Here is a 17678-nt window from a genome sequence, read left to right on the forward strand (position 1 = left end):
GAGGGAGTAGGGGTTGAGTAAGTCAAGCAAAACAAGAGCTCAAACTGCTTGGGCAGTCCCTCAGCTCCCATTTCAGAGCCTCACTATTTCATCCGGTAGGACCTGGTGTACACAGGGAAGGCAGCAGCATTGATCTCAGACAGGAAATCAATGGGTCCTCCCAGCCTGGGAGAGCATGACCAGCCAGCCCACACTCCCTGGCATTTTCGTGACATTTTCAAGCTGTGTGTCTGGGGAAGGACTGATGGCCATGGCTCCAGAGGCAGCTGTCCCCCTGCAAAGGCCCCAGCCCCAGCTCAGCCCGAGAGACCAGGAAAGGTGCAGACATCCCACTTGTGCCCTCCCTGCCATGCCTTCAGTGCCCCTGGACCTGCAGACCCACCACCGCAGCAGAGCCCCCAGGGAGAGCTGGTGAAACACCCCTGGTGTCCATCACCCTGGCGCATCTGTCACCCTCCCCAGGAGCATGGCCTGGGTTCAGTCCCGTGCTGGGAGCAGAGCTGGGTGCTGGAGGACACAAGCAGGGCACAAATCAGGCCAGTGGTTTTTTTTTAATTCTCAATGAGGCTCAGCCCATGCAAGGCAGGGATGGAGGAAGGCTCCCCACATTCCCCACCAGTTCAAGTGACCATGGTAGGCAGAGGAGGAAGAAATTGGCACCCACCACATGCTGGTCAGAGAGGGGAGAGGGGAGCATAATCATGTGACACAGACACTCATGGAGCTCTGCCTTGGCACTACAGACAGCCTGCAGATCCCTTTGTCCCATATTTCCCCCACACAAACTCCAGCTCTGGATGGAGCAGCCGGGCTCCTTCCCTTGCCCTCAAAGGGCTGGGAATACAGGGCATGAGAAAGGCTGGGAGTGAGGAGCTGTACCAGCAGCCAGACACCAGCTGGCACCACTGAAGAGATGTGCAGAAAATCAGGGTCACGTTGGTGCCAGACAGCCCTGAAGAGGACTCAAGGGAGAAGGCACCCACAGACCCATTTTTCCCCACGGGATATTACCACAATCCCAGGCAAAGCTCTCACACCCCCCTGGGTCTCAGCACGGGTCTGGGGGCACCCATCCATCCCTGTGTCCCAAAACAGCCTGGGATACCTAAGCCCCAGGCCCAAGTGCCTGTGGGCTCACCCCACCAGGCCAGGAGGGATGGAATATTTTTAGGGACCACTGACATATTCCTGACACAGATGTCAGCTGTCCCCACACCACAAGAGATGCCCTGGCCTTGGCCAGGTCTGGTGCTGAGGACAATGGGATGCATTGCAGTGCATCCAGGGCACAGCATGTCCCTGGGGCAGTGCTGCTGACACAGCCATCCTTTCCATCCCAGTGGGACAGCACAGACATGCAGGGATCCCTCCGTCACTCCTGCCCCGCTCCCCACCACAGGATGAGTGCCACAGTCAGATGGATGCTGGTGGTGAGGAAAGCTGGTCCCACATCTTCAGCAGAGGGACGCTGCGTGGGCGGTGGCCTGGCCCCTGTCCATGTCCTCCAGCTCGTACTCCTCGGCGTCAGAGAGGGGCAGCCCGCTGGCTCCGGGCATGGGCTCGCACTCGGTGCTGCGGGTGGTGGTGCGGGTGATGCTGGGCGAGTACTTGCGTGCCCAGGGCGCGCGGTGCCCCGGCCGGCACATCACCTCCTTGAACATCTCCCGGAAACGGGTGGACATCAGGTTGTAGAGGATGGGGTTGGCGGCCGAGCTCAGGTAGAAGAAGACACCTGAGATGATGTGGACGTACTGGAACATGTGGAGCATGCTGCTGGTCCAGGTGGAGACAAAACTCCAGACAAGGCGGTCGGTGTGGAAGGGGGCCCAGCAGATCCCAAACACCACCACCAGCACGACTGTGGGGAGACAAGGAGCTGGTGTTAGTGGGGGCGTGGGAATTACCAACCCCACAGAGATCTCCAGTCCCTGACCAAGCACTGCCCCATTTCAGCTTTGGCCATAGCAAAGAAGCACGAGAGAGAGGAAGAAGGAGATGGGAAAGGTCCCTTCATTGCCTTCTGGACTTGTCATGGAAAGGCTGGAGGTCTGGACAGGATCTCCTCCCTCCACCTCCTGCCAGTGCTACTTCAGGCCCTTCAGTGCTGCACTTCTTCACTCCTCCTTGGCAGGCAGCTGGCCCTGTCACAGCCATGCTGGGGGATTCACTCCCCCATTGGCATCCAGCCTCCCAAAACCTGCCACCTTCCTCAGCAAAGCCCAAGGAGCACGAGCTATTTGAGACCTTTCCTTGTGCTCTGGTTTTGATTTGTTTTTGGCTTTTTTTTTGATTTATAAGCCAGCTCTGCTGATGGAGAGGAAAGGGTGTAGGTAAGTATATGTACAGGTTGTCCTAGGGTCCTCTGCCATACCCAAGCCACAATGCATCTCTGTGGCATGCAGGGAGAGGTCCCTCTTTGTCCCCAGCCTGAGTGCCTTGGAAAGCAGAGTTACCACTTGTCTGGGAGGTGGTGGAGAAGCAGCCCTCACCCTGCTGCTGGACTGGGCTGGGCAGTCTGCCACGGCTGTGCCCTCACAGGACTGGGAGCGTGGGGAGGTCAGCGTGCCGGGGAGAGGCAGCTAGGGCAGCCAGCTCCCACTCCTGGGAAGGGGGCCAGAGGCTCTGGGAACTGTGCTGCGGAGGGGAGCAAGTGTGAAGAGCAGTGGGAAAGAGGATGTTTCAATCCAGCCTTGGGTCACTGCCCCATTAGAGTGACAGAGGCTGTGGGCCTGGGCAGAAGTGCTGCCCTTCAGGGAAATCCCACCAGTGCCACCAGCATTTGAGGTCTGAGTGGAGGGATGGGGAGTGGGTTCCCCCATCCCAACCCACCTCCTATCTCTTTTTCACCCTGCACTTCCCTCGAGGAGGGGATATGGTATGACTTGGAGGGAGCTGGCACAAGCAATCCTTACTGCTGGAGTAGAATCACCAGATCTGCCTTTGCCCAACACCCCGCAAACCAGACCCACAGCCTTCCTCTGGGATGACCCACCTCAGTGCTCTGGACTGTCCATGACTCAGTTTCCCCCCAGCACCCTCCAAACACAGCCTTGGGAGATACTCCCTGGCTCTGCCATTCCCAGACTGACTCACACAGCATCTTTGTGACCTGCCTCCTCTTGACTTTCTTCTGCCCCTGGGTGTTGCGGCAGTTGCGGCTGCTGCCGGTCTTGGCTCCCAAGGCTTCCAGCATCTTTTCTTTCTTTAGCTGCAGGCCAATAAGAAGGTAAAGGACACTGATGGTCCCCATGGGCAGGAAGAAAAAGATGATGGTGGTGACCTGGATGATGAGATTGTAGGTCAAGCGTGGTTTCACCAGGGTGCAGATCTCTGAATCGGGCACCCGCCCCCGTCCTGGCACGTAGAGAGGCTGCAGCCCATGGAGGCTGGTGTTGGGGATGGAGCAGATGACCGACAAGACCCAGATGGTGACAATGACCCTCTTGGCGTGGTTCCTGGTCACCACGTACTTGGCTTTGAGCGGGTGCACCACAGCGATGTAGCGCTCCACGCTCAGGGCTGTGACGTTGAGGATGGAGGCAAAGCAGACGGCCTCAAAGAGCAGAGTCTTGAAATAGCAGCCGCTGGCCCCCAGCAGGAAGGGGTAGTTGCTCCACATGTCGTACAGCTCCAGTGGCATCCCCAGCAGCAGCACCAGCAGGTCAGACACAGCCAGGCTGAACAGGTAGTAGTTGGTGGGTGTCCTCATGAAGCGGTGCCGGAGGATGACAATGCAGGTGAGAGTGTTGCCCACAGCCCCCACCAAAAAGATCAGCAGGTAAATGACACAGACTGGGACAAAGAAGTTGGACCGTCGAGGTCCCAGGTACTTATCCCGCAGCTGCTCCTCTGTCAGGTTGACATCCTTAGGGTCGAACAAGGTCTCTGGGTGAGTCGTGTTGCTGAGATCGGGGCTGATGGGCTCCACAGGGAAATCTTGCTGAGGCAGAGGGAACTCGGAACTGGAGCAGTTGACATAGGGATTCATGGCTGTGGAGAGATTTGCGAGATGCTTTCCCAATTTATCTGCTCCCCCTGCTCCTGCTGTCTCTCTCCCCACTGGTGTCAGGGTGCTGGGATTCTGCTGATCACTAGGGCTCTGCAATCTCGAATCCATCCTGCCTTTTCTTTGGGAAACCACACAAAACCTCCACCTAAACTCCCTTCGGTGTCCCAAGTGCTTCCTGCCCCATTTCCCATCCATAAACACCCCTGGCAGCTCCCTAGTCCACTTCAGCCCCTTTGCCCCATCAGGGGAAGGTCAGCAGGGCTGTCCCCTTTTCCCGTTCTGCTCAGGATACAGCCCCAAAAAGCCAGCCCCAAAAATCTCCCCTGGCCGCAATTCTACCGGATATGTAGAAGAGCTGGCAGGGCAACCAATAAAACAGCCAGAAGGAAAATTGATTTTCCAACATGATAAGGACTTACGGCTTGCTGGGAAACTCCAGATGAATGCTGAGGTCCCACCACCCCTGCGCCGGACAGGGTCAGTGCTGGGAGGGAGCGTGGGAGGGGATGGAGACTTCACTGCCTTAAGAGGCAGGCAAATGAAATCCTGCCGCTGCTTCCCCCTCGGAACTCAGCTCGGAGAAGCCGCCTGCCCTTATCCACCTTCTCCGCCGTGTCCGCAGTCAGCTGAGAGGCTGGGGGCTGTGCCGTGGGCTTCCCTTCCCACCGCTGGCCAAACAAATCGCGGTGCCGAGACCCTGCCCCTGCCAGGGGCTGGCTCCTTATCTGCAAAGCAGCCCTGCCGAAAGCTGCCCTTCAGAAGGAGGAAATAACGTTAAGGTAATAAACTCCATTGACTCTGAGAGTCCCTGGGGAGGGTGGCACAGGCGTCTCCTGCCCCTCTGGCAGCCTTCGCAACGCCGTCATTTGTCATTTGCGTGCTCTCGGTGGTGATCAGCATCGATCAGCCCCGCGGCCGTCCCGGCGCCGGCCGGCACGGGAGCTGTGCAGCACCCGCTCCTCCGGGCTCATCTCCGGGAAACGCAGATGGACCCAGCGGCTTCCTGAGCTCTCCCACTTCCAGATGTGCAATCCCTGGGTCACCCGAATCACTCCCCGTGAAGCAGGTGGCTCCAGCCGGCTCCCGTCACACTTGAGTGCGAGGAAGTTGCTGCACTCGCAGCATCGCCCCGTGCTCCGCGTCCGGCTCAGCTCCGTGCCCGGCTCAGCACCGTGCCCGCTGTCTGTCCGCGCTGCTGTCCGCCTGTCCTCCGTGCTGGGCACCCCCGCGCCAGCGAACACTCCTTCTGCCGTCGGCAGACCCACGCACACACATGTACAGATGTGAACACACGCAGACCCGCACACACGTGTACAGGTGTGCACACACGCAGACCCGCACACACGTGTACAGGTGTGCACACACGCAGACACGCACACACATGTACAGGTGTGCACACACACAGACCCGGGCACACACATGTACAGGTGTGCACACACACAGACCCGGGCACACACATGTACAGGTATGCACACACGCAGACCTGCTCACACACATATACAGGTGTGCACACACGCAGACCCGGGCACACACATGTACAGGTGTGCACACACACAGACCCACGCACACACATGTGTACAGGTGTGCACACACGCAGACCCGGGCACACACATGTGTACAGGTGTGCACACACACAGACCCGCTCACACACGTACAGGTGTGCACACACACAGACCCGCGCACACACGTACAGGTGTGCACACAGGCAGACCCGCACACACATGTACAGGTGTGCACACACATGTACAGGTGTGCACACACGCAGACCCGCACACACACATGTACAGGTGTGCACACACGCAGACCCGCACACACCTCCGGAGCCCCACGGTTCCGTGTCAAGGCTGCGTGTCCCCGCTCCGCCCGCGGCTCCTCTCCGCTCCTCGTGCTGGGCCGGACCGAGACCCGCCCGGAGCCGGAGAAGCGCAGGGGGCTACGGCTGCGGGGTGGGGGCTCCGCGGCTCTGGGCTCAGCCCGCCCCAGCCCCGCAGCGGATGCGGGGCTGGCAGAGCATCGTTCTGCCGCGGGCACTGCCACCTCGGGGACAGCACCCCTGGGCACAGGGACACGTGCCGGTCCCTTCATCCCCTCCGAGGGCGGCAGGGCGCAGGTGGACGCGGTACCCCCGGGGATGACACCTTGAAGGGCTCTGGCATCCCGGGACTTACCTCCTTCTTTGCCCAGCACCATCCCACCCTGCACAGAGGCTGAGCTGAAAGAGCCCCAGCAGGGCTGAATTCGAGCAGGCAGTACAGGGATCTTGGAGAAGGGACCTGGAAAGACCTGCCAGGAGAGCCCTGCTGAGCCCCAGCACAGCTCCCTGCACTGCCGAGCCTGGTGCTCGTGGCCAGGATGTGAGGAGCTACCTGGATTTGGTGGCCTCCAGCACCAGGACACAGCCCCTGGGGTCCTGCACAGCCCAATCCTCCTCCTGATGCCAGAGCACACAGCAGATGGAGCAGTACCACTCACTCCTCATTGATTTTGCTCCAAGAACTTCCAGAGCAGGCGAGGGATGACAGGACAAGACCAGCAAAGCCCTGGCTGTCTTGGTCACCCTGACCTGGCCCTACCTCTGCTCCCTTCAGCAAAAAAACATCAAGCAGAGGGGAGCTGGCAGGGCAAACATGCCAAGGGCAGTAAGGGTCTATGGCTGCCCTGAGCCTTGACTTTCCTCAGAAAAAACATCTTTTCCCCCAGAGGAAAGGAACTGCTGAAGCCAAAGGCCTGGAGGGTAAATGAGTGTACACAAGATATTACTCAAGGGAAAGAATCAACAAGATGGAAACAGTGTCTGAAGCTGGTAGGAAGAAGAAGGGCTGTCGCCTGCTCCTATGGAAGTGAAGAAATGAAACTTCATCCCCTCTGGGGATGGAGACACAGTAAAACAGGGTTATGGCACAGTGCTGGTGACAGCTGGGACAGGACACAGGGACAGCAGCTGGATGGTGCTGGCAAGGGCTCTGCAGGGCTGTTTCAGCAGATGCCAGGATGGGTGACAGTGCCAGGGAACTGGCACGTTGCAGGTCACACACCCTGGGTGGCAGAGCTACAAACAGTAATGATGAGGCAGGGATTTCTTTCCTCCAATCTTGCCTCCAGATTGTGCACAGGCTGTTTTCCCTAGGGGATGCCCGAGGCAGGGAACAGATCTGTGCCAGTGCAGAGGCACGAGGAGTGAGGAATGGCAGCATGAGCTCACTTCAGGGATTGCAAAATGGAGAGAAGCATTCTGGAAAATCTCGCTCCATTCCTCATCCCTCTCCCCTGTTTTCTGATTGTCCTGATGAGCACAGTCAGCTCCCAGCACAGTCCCAGCCTATTCCTCTCACCAGGTATTTTATTTTATGAGCCCTGCCTGGGGAGGTAGCAGGGAGGATGGCCAGCTGCACACCAAAACCTGCTCCTCTTCATGGTCTGTCAGCCACAGCCCAGCCCTCTCCACAGCCAGAGCACCTCTGGGGTCCTTCGTGACCCCAGTTCCAGTCTTCCTCCTGCTCCCTGCTGTGCACCCATCCCTCCCAGAGCCAGTGCAGGGGTGGTCCCTGCTGGCAGCTGGCTCCCCCACGAGTGGGTTAAGGCTCCCACACAGAAGCTGAGCAAGGCCCACCTCTGCAGCTGTGCCAGGACAATTAAGAAGCCAAAAGAGAAAACAAACCTCCGTTTCAAAGCTTGAGAGGCACAGCCCTAATAACCTACTGCATCCACGTCTGGCTCCTTCCAAGAGGGCATCACACTAATTGCAGGGCAGCCCAGCACAACCTTGTGGAGCTGTCTGTGCTCTGTCACTGATTCTTCCTGCACTTTGCAGATTTAATTAAGACCCTTTGGTTCTGAACACAAAAAGCACCAAGCCACAGTGTGACAGTGCATCCAAGAGGGAAACTGAGGCACAGACAGTCCCTTGTCCCCTCTCTTCTATCCTGCAGCAGGCAAGAGCCCCTGGGCTGCATTCTGCTGCCACAGAAGAAGCAGATGCCTTCTCAGGTATTGCTGCAGCAAATTTTCCAGGGCAGGGATGGCCTGAGAGAACAGGGTCATGAAGCTTTTGGGCAAGAATGAACCCAAGCAAATCTTTTGGCCATTGGGATGCACAAGAGGCTTCTGTCTCTGCTGGGAGCTGCCTATTCAAAGGTGCACCTCTTTGGTCACCTGGAGATGACAAGCCTAGAGGATGCATTTCAGAGAGCCAGGAGGATGCTTTTTTTAGACCTCAAGGGCAGGAAGGACCACACAGACCCACAGGGCACCAAACAGGCCCAGAATTTTGCACAGACAGGTCAGTGGGGTGGCCTTTTCAAAGCAGCCCTACTGTGTGTTACCCAGCAGAGCCCACCCACCCACCCATGATTGTTTATGTGCCTTTTTTAGCCATTAATTTCCTGTGCATTTCTACTTACTAACTCTCCAGAGGCCTTTTTCACTGTGTAACAGCTGTACCCATTCCCAAAATTCTCACCTCAGCGTTTTTACCTTCTCTTTCCCTCTCACACAGCCTAAGCAGGTGACATCTTAACCTCTCACAATAGTGGCAGTTGTTTCTAGATCACCAAATCCCCTTTTCTGAGCTGGTGATAAACTGGCCAGCACCTTTTCCAGAGTGCAGGCATCTGATAAAGGAGCAGCACAGAGCCTTTTGTCCCCTGGGACAGCTAGCCATGTTCCTCTGGGATGCAGGGCTGGTGTCTTACCCTCACCCTGGCATTTCTCCCTGCAACAACTTCTGCACCTAGAGCCCCACAGTTCATCTGAGGAATAGCTGGGGAGGGATATAGCTGTTTCTCCTCTACCCCAAACAAGGCTGAAAGAAGGAAAAAAAAAAATTCAATATTTACAGGGATAAAAGCAATCAGCTTTCTAAGGAACAGCAAAATTGGCCTCTACTCCACAACTCCACAGCTTGTGTCCCCTGGGTCTGCTGAGGGGACAGGGCAGGCAGGCATTCTATGAGCAGGAATTCAGGCCCCGTGGCAACCATAGTTTTGCTAATCAGGGCCAGCACAGACTTGCAGTGCTTTTTCACCTGGCAGGAGCACTGGGCTTTTGCCATTAGGCTGAGTTACCCGGGGTGCTGCCTTGGCCGTGCTCCCTGGGCAGTGATGGAATTGGATGAGGGCTGGCTGCAGGCCAGTCATCCTGACAGGAATCTGCACTGTTCCAGCCCTGTGCCCTCCATCCAGCACGAGGCTGGGGACCATGTTTTTTTACTGAGGTCAGTGTGAATCACCCAAGATCAAAAAAGGATCAGATTGTTTCACCCCAAGCTGTGGATGTGCCTGTTGGCCAGGGCTTTGCTAACAGCACATTGTTTTCCTGCCTCCCCCTTGCCACCTCTTTTGGCTCCTGTTGGAAGCTGCTCCATGGCACCATGCAGGGCCATCAGAGGTGGCAGAGCCAACACTGGGATTGCACTCAGTAATGGAGATGGCAGATACAGCTGGAAGGAGAGGGTCTCTTGTGGGCCTCAGTCCCACACTAAGGGCAGAGCTACCACCACATTTTCTGTAACCTGAAAAAGTCAAGCTTGGGGGAGGATGAGAGGTAGCTCACAGCACCTCCCAGGGCTGCAGCAGAGTGCTCTGCCAGCCCCAGAAGCAGCAAGCAAGCTGTGCTGGAAATCCCTCACCCTGGTGAAATCTGCTCCCTGACACAGCTGTGGCACTCTCGGTGGCAGGAGGGACTCGGCACCCGGCCAAAGCAGCACAGCCAAGCCAGGGGACACCCAAAGGAGCGTTTTGCCAGCTGAAAACATCCTGGCCAACATGTAATGAGCTTGGGACCGCCTCATCCACAGCAAGTCCATCTCCAAAATACATTTAAATGGAGCATGGGTCTAGGGCATTTTATCAGGCACTGAAAAGTCACTTCATGGCTTTATTTGTTACTTTCCAAGTCTCCTCCTTTTTGAGTTATCAAAATATGTAACTGCATGGCACAGCACAGGGATGGCCTCTCTCCCCTCCCCTTGGTTCAGAGCCACTTGGCACTCACAGGTTGATTTATGGTGGCCCCCAGGCCTCCCAGGATTGATTGTTAGGACTTGTTACATCTCCCACTGGGCCATGGCAGATATTAATTCCTTGCCTATGCACAGCTCTCAGCACCCAATTCATGTCTTTAAATGCGCCTGGGAAGGGGTTTTCAGCTGGAAGGAAAAACAGCTGCTCAAGCTCTGCAAAACCTCATTTGCAAAGAACACCGGGTGAGGAAATGACATCTCTGGAATGGGATCCCATTTGCCATGTAGTGACTCACTCTCCAAGCCAAGATCAAAACCCCCAGTCATAAAGAAGCCCCAGTCAGCTACAACAACATCCCAATGAAACACGAGCACAGCAGCAAATAGAGATGCAGGATAGAAGGAAACTCATCACAGGACCTGCAGCACTCTCACAGGAATTTATTTGCAAATGAGCATCTCCCAGGTCTGGCATGGGACAAGGCTGAGGAGCAGGACCATGGGGGTGGCAGGGATGAGGATGTGAGAGCCTTTCGTGCTGACACCCCCAGATGCCAATTTAATCATCACATTAATGACACCATAATTTTCCTTATTGCTTTGTTCTCTGTAGTGCAAGAGCTGACAACTGGGGAGGATGGGAGCATCTTACACTGGTTGTTGAAACTTTTGCTGCTCCACTGGAAGAAAAAAGGGCTGGGGTGCACCTTCCCTATGGAAGAATACCACACTCTGCTCCATGTCCTGTGACAGGATTTTACTCTGAGCCTCAGTTTCCAGGTACCAATAAACTTCAGGGCTGTACTTTTCCACTCTTGTTTTGCATCCAAAAAAAATTCAACTAAAAAAAAGTGGGACATGTGCAGATGTTCATTTTTTCCATTAGAAAGTTTATGCTGCATATAGAGAGAATTAAAGCTCAAAGAACTTCATGAACTCTCAGAAACAGTAATACAGAAACTTCAGCATGAATGAAAGTTTCCTGAGCTCCAAGAGGAAGAAGACATGCCACAAATGTAAATAAACAGCCTGAAGTACTCTGTGCACTGAGAGAAGAAATCTAGCTAATTGGTTGCAAGCTTCACCTCCAAGCACAGGGAGCAAATGGCACCTAAATTTATGAGACAGCTGCCAGCAGTGCTGCTGTGCCAGAGAACAGGGCATGCTCAGGCTCCAGTGGATCCAGCCCCTTCAGAAACTTGTGGTGTTTTGGTGCCAGCAGACTGGAGCTGGATATGAAGAGAGCTCCACAGTGTAACCTGCCTGCCCATCCCTGTGGCTCAGGGAGAAGGGATGATTGCAGAGGCCAGGGAGACTGAAGCATCCATGAGTCTGATCTTTGCTCCAGGATGGATCAGATATATGACACCAGGACAGGCAAGAGGCAGAAATGTGAGAAATGCCATGGCCTGGGCTTTCCAGAGGGCTCCCCTGCACGTCTCAGGGCTGTCAGCATCACCTCACCTCTCCAGCAGCGAGGGGAGGTCACTCACTGTGGCACAGGATGGGCTGAACAAGAAGTCACAGGGCCAAGGCACATCAGCCCAGTTATGGAGTGACATGCACAGTGATGGAGTGAAGCAGAGATGGGGACACAGGCACTGGCAGGTTGAACAGACAGATGCAGGGTGGGAGATTCAAATGACACTCACCCCAGGGACCACAGCAAGATTATCAGAGTCATCCTGCCCTTAATAGGGAGCAGAGGGTGGAAGACAATAAGAGATGACATTTTTCTCTAAGTGGAGGGATAAGTGGAGAGACTCTCAGCCTGATTTTCACACTCTGAAGGAAACTGGAAGGAATAATTAAACACCCCACCTGCACCCACTAAGGATAACCCCAAACCCACATCTCACAAGCACAACAGGTCCAGCCAGTCCAGTTCCCCTCTCCAGCAGGCTGGTGGTGAGTGGGTGAAAGCCATCAGGCTGGCACAGTCATAGACAGGAAAACTCCCAGTGCTGTCCAGTACAACACACTCTTAAGCCAGGGAACAGGCTCTGGTGTGGCAGACAGCTCTGCTGCCACCACCTTTCAAACCTGGAGACAGCAGCACCTCTCTTCTGCCCCATCAGGCCTTTGTCTGGGCTTCCTCCAGCCCTTTCCTAGTCCTGGCACCACCTGCACCTGGGCCAGCACCTGGGAAGGGATGGATTAATTCTACACTTGCCAGTTGTCTAATGCCACCCTCACCAGCAGCTCTAGAGGAGAGGGCTGGGACAGCTCTGCATCCACACGTTCCAGCTGCCCTGTCCCACCCCATCCCAGCAGTCCACTCTCCTGAGCCTCAGTTTCCCTTTGTGTTCCTGCCTGCCACAGCAGTTCTAAGGAAATTCCTGTTTTCTCCTCTCTTCCCTCCTTGAGGAGTTTCCCAGAAGGACAGGCAACTTTCCCTATTTCATCTGTCTCATCACAAGGCCTGGGACATGCACACCCCGCATCTCTGGGACTGCTGTGAAGAGTCTGGAGCACAAACTCAACCCATAGAAGTGTTTTCCTCCTGATGGCCATGTTGGGGTTTCACAGCCAGCCTACACAGCCTCCCACAAGTGTCTTGGCCTCTGATTGCTTCTGTGCCCCTAAGTGCCCAAGAGCTGAACATTTTCAGCCACTTCACCAGGAAGTCAGGAATAAATGCCAGGTCTGGCTGGGATTTCCTCTCCTTGTCTGTGCCAGACTGCTCTGGCAGCAGTGCTTAGTAGCAGCCTGGCACTGTCTGCCTGGATTTGGCCCAGATCCCATTTATTCCATGATTTTCCCTGGCTCACAGCCTCTCTACTTCTTGTCGACACTGTGGCAGCCTCCTGCTTTCAGCCCCAGCCTCTAACGTGCCCAAAATTTCCCTCATTCAGGGGAAAGGCAGAAGCCCCCAGACCTCCTGGCTGATAAAGAAAGCAGCAGTTTTCAGTGGAAAGCAAGAATTGGAGAGGACTTTGGCAGATTAGACACATGGTCAAAATGTGGCACCTAATTCACTCAGGACTGGTTTAAATCCTCTTCAACATGGCTGCCACTAATGATGGGCTTTAAATAGACGAGGAGCAAATGCTGGGGAAATGGGAGGGACTTTCCTCTGACCTCATGAAGCATTGGCTGAGATATTTCTCCTCTGATTCTCCCTCCACCATCTCCCATCCCCATCTGGCAGGTTATTTCCGTCCTGCCCCCTTTTCCCACCAACAATGTGTCCAACAGTACCCAAACCTGTGGAACGACGAGGTGTGAACGGGAAATCTCCTGGTGCAATGCCACGAGCCGTCGTTCCAAAAGCACCAGGAGCATCATTCCAAACCCTCCCTTTCTGGCGCCTGCATTAATTTAGGCTAAACTACATCCCCCATAAAGTGATCAGAGCAGAGATGCTTCACCGTGTACTGAGTTTGGACGTGGTGGCGGGTGATGGTTTGAAATCCACTTGGCAGAGATCTGGGAACACCTCTTTGCTGCCACAGCCGCTCTTTTCCGATGTGTCCCGACCCAAATTCCCTGCACAGCGCCTGGGCTGGAGGAGAGCTCTGGCACGGCTGCAGTCCCGGGACAGGGATGGCTCACGGAGGGACACACACGGCATCTCTCGGCTGTGGAAGGAGGTTCCGCTGCATTTGCAAACCGCACGGAGGGGTGACAGGTGACATCCATCCCCGTGTGCTCCCCGGCCGCGCCCACGATTCGCGTCCTTTGGGCTCCCTCTGCTGGGAACGCGGGGGAGCCACGGGGCCACCGGCATGGGGCTCCCGGGCAGGGCAGGCATCGGCCTGGAGCGGTGGGGATCGCTCACTGCAACCCCCGGGACCCCCGAGGCTGGGAGCGGCGATGGGGCACCCTGGGGATGTGCTGGCATGGTGACCCCCGGGGAAAGGGGGGCTGGAGCACAACTGGGCTTGTTCGTGGAGAGGTGTGCGGGATTTCCTGGAAAATGGACAAGAAGGAATATGAAATGGGGGAAAAAGGGATGTAAAATCCGGAGAGAAAATTTGCATGTGGCAGAGAGCCTCTCTTGAGGCTTGGGGGGCAGAGTAGATTCCCCTCAGTCCCATCATATCTTTCCATGTCTGGCCATTTTCCCCCTTTCCCTTACCCAGGGGGCTTGGGGGATTCTTCCCCAGATCAGCAGGTACTTGACCCCTCAGTGTAGTCACATTTTGGGGGTGGCCAGAGCGGTGGGGTACAGCACTGGTGTTGATGGTTTGGGGAGGGAAGGTGCATCACTGACGGCTGAGCAGGAGATTCAGACAGTGAGCAAGATTTTGGGAGACTTGGGGTGGTGGAAGTGGGACAAAAACCCCTCTGGTATTCAGTACAGCCTGGGGAAGCAGTGCTGCCGAGCTTGGTCTATCCACCAGGGAAGGGGACAAGGGGACCGTGCAAGTGTCGTGTGTCCACACGATGGCACCAGACCCAGAGCAGTGTCCCCATGGTGGCGTGGCAGGACCCTGTCCCTGAGCCTTAGAGCTGTGTGATCCTGCATCCGGCAGTGATGATGGCTTTTTTGGCACCCGACGTAAGAGCTGTGCAACAGCTCCCTGCCAGCAGCTCCTCTCAGCATCCCTCCATCTCTGGATGTTCCTGCTTTTGCTCCAGATATGAAATAGGGGAGACGTGTCTAAAATTTCATCCTTGTTTCTCTGCTTCATCCCCTGGTTTCATCTTCTGCCTCTTCTCTGAAAGCCTCCCCTGGCTCAGGTGTGTACAGAGCTGCCCTGCCTGCCAGGGAACCCCTCTGCCAGGGACAGAGCTTCCCAGCTCTCTACTCTCCAAACAAAGCACAGCCCCGTCCCCTGGGAAAGAGGGAAGCAGTGGGTGGAAGAGGTGGATGCAGAGGAGCTGGAGCTTGAGGGTCCAGCCTTGTCCTCCAGCAGCTGACAGGGCACCAGAGGCTGCTCAGTGGGACCAGGATTCCTTGCTTGGGTTCTGGCAGATGAGGGCTTCAGTATCCTGTCCCATAATAGTCTGGGTGAGGAGCAGGAGCCAGACTGGAGCCACTACAGAGGGCTTGGAAGCTCAAGGACTCTGATAATGGCAACTCTATAAATACCTGTGCTAAACCACAGGCTCTGTGAGGGTCCCTGTAGGTCCTGCACAGGCTCAGTGCCTGCAGGACTAACCCCCAAACCTCTCAGGGGGCAGTCAGGCTCTCCTCAATCCCCAGTGCAGCCCTTTGCTCTGGTCTGGCTGCTGCAGGACAGGATTCCCTTGGCTCCTTTACCTGCTGACCTCTTTCCTAGGAAAACAGGATATCCTTCCTGCCCCTTCATTGCTGCCAGATTTTCCCCATAAGGTACCAGAGGATCCTATTAGCAGAGGATAAGGCCACCAGAGGGGACTTTGAAGAGCCCAGAGTTGGCCCAGGGTCCATCAGATGTCTGTGGCAGGGTGGGTGGGTGGGGGCTTTCCTCTCTCTTGGTTTCACCTGCTGCAAAGTTTACACAGGTTTGGTGAGGAGTTTTCCTTGTGGTCTCTGCAGTGATCCAGGAGGATCCAGCAGTGCAGATGCAGCATCATCAGGACAGGAACATGTCCCAGATAGGGCTGTGAGCCCCCTCCCCCTGCTCCATCCCCCAGCCACAGCTCCAGCCAGACCCCTCATCTCCACAACTTCAGCCTGCTCTTACCCCAGCTGCCCCTTTCCCTGGGGAGTCACCCGAGCTCCCCATCCCCATATCCTCTGTCCCTGTGGAGTCCCACAGCCCCCAGCCCTGGGAAGCTCAGCAGCTGTTGAACCAGCAGTGAGCCAAGATCCCGTCACAGCAAAGAGCGTCTCGGTGCAGCCTCACACTCCTCTGTCTGCCTGCCTCCATCTGCCAGCTCTTGTCCTACATCTTGGCTGGCAGTGCCATGTGAGCAGCATCTGCCCCTTCCCACCCCTCTGTCCTCTCCAGCCTGCCTGCACAGGATGGACATTTGGCTCAAATATCCCCACAAAGCTTTGGAAATAACACAGAGACCGAGGGCTCAATGGGGCAAGGGAAGACACTGCAGGACACATGGTTTGACCAAACCTCAGGTTTCACCAAGAGATGCTGAGCTATTAACCCTGGGAAACCCCTTTCCAACTCAGCTTCCTTAGGAGGGCTCAGGCTGCATGTCCTGGCTTTCCCCATCTCCCTCTCTCCAACAGGGCTGGCTGCTGCCTGCCCAGCGTGGCTCTAAGGAGCTTTCCTAAATCCCTGTCCAGAGGAAGCCGCTAATCCCCGTGGCTTCATGGCCAGCAGGATCACCAGAGTGAGCAGCCTTGGGGATGGCAGGGTGGAGGGATGGGGCAAGTCCCCAGGGAAAAGGGGCAGTGAGTGGACATGCCCCCAGGAGCATGAGCAAAGCCACTGGCTGTGATGGTGCCTGGCCTAGTCGGGGTCCCAGAGCCAGTGGCAAGACAGGAGCAAGGATTTGTGCCTCGGAAGGAGCAGCTCCATCGATTTCCATAGAGCAGATGTCAGGGTTTAGAAATAAATCACCTCCAGCAGGAACGCAAGCTGGGGAGATGTAAAACCCACGGTCTCCCAGCCGCTGCGAGGAGCAGAAAATGGGCTGCAGCACCGGGACGTGGCTGAGCGCCCCCACCGACCCCATCCCTCCCGTGCCCACTCCCCACGGAGCCCAGCCCCACCGCTGCCTGTCTCCACAGGGAAGAGCGTTTCCCGTGGAACGAGAGGACGTTCCCGACACGGGCAGCTTTTCCTCCAGGATTTCTAAAATTAGTATCTCGGGATGAGCCAAGAAAACAAAACAAAACAAACCCAAAAAGCTTTATTTTCCTTTTTTCACTCTTTTAATGCGAAGCTTTTGCAGTTCCCCTGGGAGGACACCACCCTCCCCGCCTCCGTGCCCGCCCCCCGCCCGGGGGTACGTGGGGGGAGCTCCGCGGCTCCGGCCCCGGGACCGCCCCCCGGCCCCGGGGGAGGCCCCGCATCCCCCCCGCATCCCCCCGCATCCCCCCCGCCGCCCCGGCCGTCGCCATAGCGACAGTGACCTCACCGGTCGCGTAGCAACAGCCCCGGTGACATCAGAAGCCCGGTGCGGTTCCCACGGCAACCCGCGGGGCAGGGAGGGAGGCTGGGGCCGTTCGCGGGGGGACCCCGGGCCGGAGGGGCCGGGACAGAGAAGGGGTCCCCCCGCCCCACTGCCACCGCCTCCCCGAGATCCCCCAGCCCCGCGGGAAAAAGGGTAATGTGAATAAATCAACAATCAACTTACTTAGCGACGTCACCCCCGGTGCAGCCAGCAGGGTGGGGACGGCAGAGTGGGAAATGAGCCCCAGCGGGGGAGACCCCCTCATGGGGGTCTCGGGGGGGAAAGAAGAGGTAACGTACACCCCTCGCCCCCAAAATTCAGCATAGTTCAGCAGCACCTGGACACTGCCTGGAAGCACCAGCCCCGCCTCGGGTCCCCCCCCGTGCTGGGCAGGGGACGGAGCTGATGTACTGTGGGGCACACGGCAATAGCGGCTCTTGACGGAGAAGCACGGAAAGGTTCGGGCTGGGTGCTCCTGGGGTGAAGCGGGTGAGTGCATGTCCTGGGAGAAGCACCTGGAGTGAGCTGCTTCCTGCCCCAGGCAAACCCACGTGCACCCTGCATCCCCGGGAGCTGCATCCTCCCCTCCCCGCTGAGGGCACCTCTCACCAAACGCACTCCCAGGCCCTACACACACTCTGCCCTGGCTTGCAGCCCAGCCTCAAGCGAGGCCAGGGGAAAGGAGAGCGTTTTTGGACC

General features: G+C 56.6%; 1 protein-coding gene across 1 annotated transcript; it reads right to left on the minus strand.

Annotated features, from left to right (window-relative positions):
• Window positions 1-237: 237 nt before the first annotated feature.
• NMUR1 (neuromedin U receptor 1) lies at window positions 238-4966 on the minus strand. The gene is made up of 3 exons (XM_033069317.2): window positions 4429-4966; window positions 3094-3990; window positions 238-1858 (listed from the first exon to the last, which is right to left on the minus strand). The coding sequence occupies exons 2-3, from the start codon at window positions 3986-3988 to the stop codon at window positions 1455-1457; spliced, it is 1299 nt and encodes a 432-aa protein (XP_032925208.1). The 5' UTR covers window positions 3989-3990; window positions 4429-4966; the 3' UTR covers window positions 238-1454.
• Window positions 4967-17678: the final 12712 nt, after the last annotated feature.

Source organism: Catharus ustulatus, chromosome 10 (assembly GCF_009819885.2).
Source record: "Catharus ustulatus isolate bCatUst1 chromosome 10, bCatUst1.pri.v2, whole genome shotgun sequence".
Taxonomy (NCBI): domain Eukaryota; kingdom Metazoa; phylum Chordata; class Aves; order Passeriformes; family Turdidae; genus Catharus; species Catharus ustulatus.

Coding starts and splice junctions, on each gene's coding strand:
- NMUR1 (XM_033069317.2), bottom strand. CDS start 3,988: ATGAATCCCTATGTCAACTGCTCCAGTTCCGAGTTCCCTCTGCCTCAG. Junction 1,859..3,093: donor GCAGGTCACAAAGATGCTGT/GTGAGTCAGTCT, acceptor GTCTCCCCACAG/TCGTGCTGGTGGTGGTGTTT.